We start from the raw sequence: 3,996 nt of genomic DNA on the forward strand, positions 1-3,996 counted from the left end.
TCCAGCAGCAGGCCTGGCTTTAACCACAATGCTGAGGCCATGAAAGTTCTCCCCACTGTTCCCATACATGCCTTCCCATCTTGGAAACAGAGCCTCAGAGAGATGTTTGAGGTCTGGCAGGAAGGCCAGCAAGATGTGTGTGAGAGCACAGGCACACACACACACATACCCACACACACTCTCTCTCTCACACACACACACATATCTGTGACGGTTTTAAAGCTTGCAGATACCCTGAGCCTGCCTGCCTCAGGAGGGGAAGTGACGGCAGGACAGAGCAGGCAGCTGGTCCTCTCCAGGCGAATCTATAGTCGGGCTCTGAGACATGCTCTTTAGGTTACCGGGCCCTCTGCTGAAGGATCACATGTCATATAAATAAAAGTGTGCAGACCTGTCACGTCGCTGCTCAGAAAACTTTCCACTATCAAGGTTAACTCTCAGTTCCCCGGGAGAGTCCTACGCTTTGTTTCAGGTCACGCAGCACATGCACATTCCAAAGGTCAGTTTTTAAACACTGTCCAACAGCACACTGAGGCGTTGAAGAACTCCTGGCCCTTACGCGTCTGCCACTGTCCAGCTCTATAGGTGTTCAGACACACATACACACACACACACACACACACACACACACACACACAAAGTCTGACTCTAGAAAACGAAGCAACAGCCCTGGCTCCTGGCATCACTGCTGCGGAAAAACCCCAGTTTGGGGGTGGGGCTGCTCCTCTCCAACTTACAAACTTTTGTCTGCTGGAAAATAACTCAAAGGCAATGTGTGTGAAAACTTTAGGCGTTAGGGACTAGGAGATGGCTCACTGGGGAAATCACTTGTGCAAACTTCAGGACCTCAGTTCAAGTCTCACTTCTCCTTCGACAAGATGCGACAGAGGAATCCAGAAGCCCGTGAACAGCAAAAAGCAGACACTCTGTCTCAAACAAGAGTGGAAGACCAAAACCTGGTTGTCCCCTTTCACACACATGTGCTCACACACATATGTGCTCATACCACATATACTCACAATAACAAAACGTTAAAAAATAAAGCTTTCGGGACGAGAGCTTTACACGAACGCTAGAAAGGCACATGTTAAAAATTACCAACTTCTAGTTTTATTTCCAACACGGGGATATAGAAACCAACTAAACATCAATCACAAGGTGGGGCTGAGCTATTTGTGCGCGTGCGCAGTTGTCCCCCACACAGTGTCCCCTTTCAAACCAACGCGGCACAAGTCATAACTATATTTAGGAATTCACGCTGAGGAAGATCCTACTGGTGGGTTCAAGGCTGTGAGGGAGAAGGAAACCCACCCCGCAGCTGCAGAACACTGTCTTTCCTGCACGCTCCAATTCAACGCTCACAAGTTGCTATTTACAAAAACTAGACGGGGAAGGAGCGGGAGTCCAGAAACGAGCCGATCGAAGAGCAGGGCTGTAAGTTCTCTGTACAGAAAAAAAAAAACAAAACAAAACAAAAAAAAAACCCACGCAGTTTTTGGCTTCTTCTCATAGCACAGTCCGAGGTCAACGGAGGGGGTGAGCATACAGACGAGGCCTCCTGTTTGCGGGTTCTGTAGCTGTCTGGGAAAAGGCACTGAGCGCGGGGCGCGGAGCTGCGCGGCGCGGCGCGGTGCTAGCCAATGAACCTCTCGGCCGGCCACGTCTCCAGGGCGTTGGCGGGGATGCGCGGGGCCTCGGGCGGCGGCGGGGCCAGGGCCTCCATCTCGCGCACCACCTGCGTGAACACGCGGTCCACCATCATTTTGCTCTTGGCCGTGACCTCCAGGAACGGGCAGCGCCACTCGCGGGCCAGCGCGCGGCCCTGGGCCGTCAGCACCTGGCGCTCGGCGTCCAGGTCGACCTTGGTGCCCACCAACACGAGCGGGACGGCGCGCGGGCCCCGCAGCCGGCCCATGTGCTCCCGCAGCGGCCGCACGGCCTGGAACGAGGCCTCGCTGCACACGCTGTAGAGCACCACGAAGCCGTCGCTGTTCCTGATGTACAGGTCCTTGAGGGTGACGAGGTGCTCGGCGCCCACCGTGTCCACGATCTCCAGCAGCGCGGGGGCCCGGTTCACCTCGATCACCTTGCTGAACAGCTCCTCCACCGACGGCTCGCAGCGCTCGGGGAAGCGGCCACATGCGAACTGCGTGGCCAGCGCCGTCTTGCCCACCGCCACGCCGCCGAGCAGCACCACCCGGTAGCCCTTGGCGGGGCGCGGCACCAAACCCTCCATGGCCGGGGCGAGGGGACGCGGGGAATGGCGCTGGGAGGCGGCGCGCCGAGGGCGCGAGGGCGGGGCGCGGGGCCGGGGGCGCGCGCGCGTCCCCGCGGCGCCCGGGAGCACGGGCCCACCCGGCGCCCCGCCGCCCCGCCCCGCCGAGGGCCGCCGGGCTCGGGCCCGCGACGCGCTTTCCCCAGCCCCGCGCGCTGCTCCACCACCCCGCGCCGCCCCGGCCACGGCCTGCCCCGCCAGCCCCTCCTCCGGGCCTCCTCTCTCCCGCGGGTCCCCGGGAGCTCCCGGCCCCGCTGGCTTCCCTCCCACTCCCCGCGGACTCAGCTGGGGCCCCTCGGTCCGTCCTGGAGGTCCCAAACAGGGAGCCCCTTGGTTGACAGCGCAGAGGGTAACCTGATCCCTTCCTGGCCAATCCGGGATTTCCGCAGCGTTCCTACTCAAGGTCGCGCTGCTCCCCACCGCTGGCCCCTCCAGGCGGGGAGGACCCCACGCTCCCGGGCAGATGAAGGAGAAGCCTGGCAGGGAGGGGCCCAATTTCCTCCTGGGCGCTCACCCTGGTCCCCGAACTCTGTACGATGTGAACCACTGAATCCCTTCCTGGTTTTCCATCCTGGTGAAGATTCCTCACCTCAGCGGTCCATGCAACTGTGTAGCTTTGGGGAAACTCGCTCAGCAGCAGGCAGAACCTGGGAAGCCCCAGGCAAAGCCCATGGCCACCTTCTCAGACCCCTCTCTACCCCTGGCTAGTCAACGGCTGCAGGGGAGAAAGGCTGGGCCCCATTCTGGCATTGTTTCCCTGCGTGAACTCCCTTCTGCCTCCTGCCAAAACAGCTGCCTTTGGCCGCCTGAGCTGCTTTGGTCTACCAGAGGAATGTGCTTTTCTGTAAGCTGTGTAGACACATCCTCAGCACACAGTGATTTCCAAAGAGAGAAAGCTTACAAGGCATTCTGGGACAGCAAGTTAGCAAAAGTAGAAACTAACACGAAAAGCAACCAAACATTCCCTGACACAAGCGAGATCCAGGTTCGAAAGCTTCCTGCAGGTAACTTCTGAAGGAACACAGAGCAATTTACAGCCCAGATACCACTTAAAACAGGCAAGGAGGCCCCACAGAGAACAATCACCCCCCAATCTGTGACGCTGGCATTGTCAGGGACAAAATAATGAGATCATTGTCTGAAAGAAATAAAAAACGACAGGAATTCTTGGGAGAGTAATTTGAAGAAGATCCCGCAGTAGAAGTGAAAATACAAGTTTTTGTCTTAGTGTGTGAACTGACAGGTATAATATCACGATATTAGAAGTTCATGTCCGGGACTCTTTGCCTCCAGGATCTTCCCAAGGAGGGGTCTGGAAGCCAGAGTTTAGGAGGCGTGGAGCACATTCTAGGCACCAGCATTTGTGGGGCTCACCGCTACTGCCAAAGAAGCATCCAAAGAGGCTCCTGAACCAAGCCCCCAGTCACTTGAGTATGTGGGGTGTGGAAGGCTAACAGAAAGCAGAGGCACCCCATCTATGCATCTATGAGGAAGTTGCTGGGGTGGCTGTTTGAGGGTCACACACTCTTCTAAGCAGCCCCTCCCTGGCTCTGTAGTGAACTGAGGAACTCACTGGTTCCCAAGTTGGACTTTGGTTTGTCATTACTGCCCTATAATAAGGGGTAGACAGCCAAGGTGGTGGTGGGGAATGCAAGCCTTTGATCCCAGCACTCAGGAGACAGAGGCAGGCAGATCCCTGGGTTTGAGGTCAGCCTGGTCTA

The 3,996-nt window shown here is 57.3% G+C and overlaps 1 protein-coding gene across 1 annotated transcript; it reads right to left on the reverse strand.

Moving 5' to 3' along the window:
• Positions 1-1,087: 1,087 nt before the first annotated feature.
• Positions 1,088-3,036, reverse strand: LOC110553576 (ras-related protein Rap-2a-like). The gene has a single exon (XM_021645565.2). It carries the CDS (start codon positions 2,234-2,236, stop codon positions 1,634-1,636), a length of 603 nt encoding a protein of 200 aa, XP_021501240.1. The 5' UTR covers positions 2,237-3,036; the 3' UTR covers positions 1,088-1,633.
• Positions 3,037-3,996: the final 960 nt, after the last annotated feature.

Source organism: Meriones unguiculatus, chromosome 7, assembly GCF_030254825.1.
Source record: "Meriones unguiculatus strain TT.TT164.6M chromosome 7, Bangor_MerUng_6.1, whole genome shotgun sequence".
Lineage (NCBI taxonomy): Eukaryota > Metazoa > Chordata > Mammalia > Rodentia > Muridae > Meriones > Meriones unguiculatus.

Excerpts from the sequence above, each read along its gene's own strand:
- LOC110553576 (XM_021645565.2), bottom strand. The coding sequence starts at position 2,236 with ATGGAGGGTTTGGTGCCGCGCCCCGCCAAGGGCTACCGGGTGGTGCTG.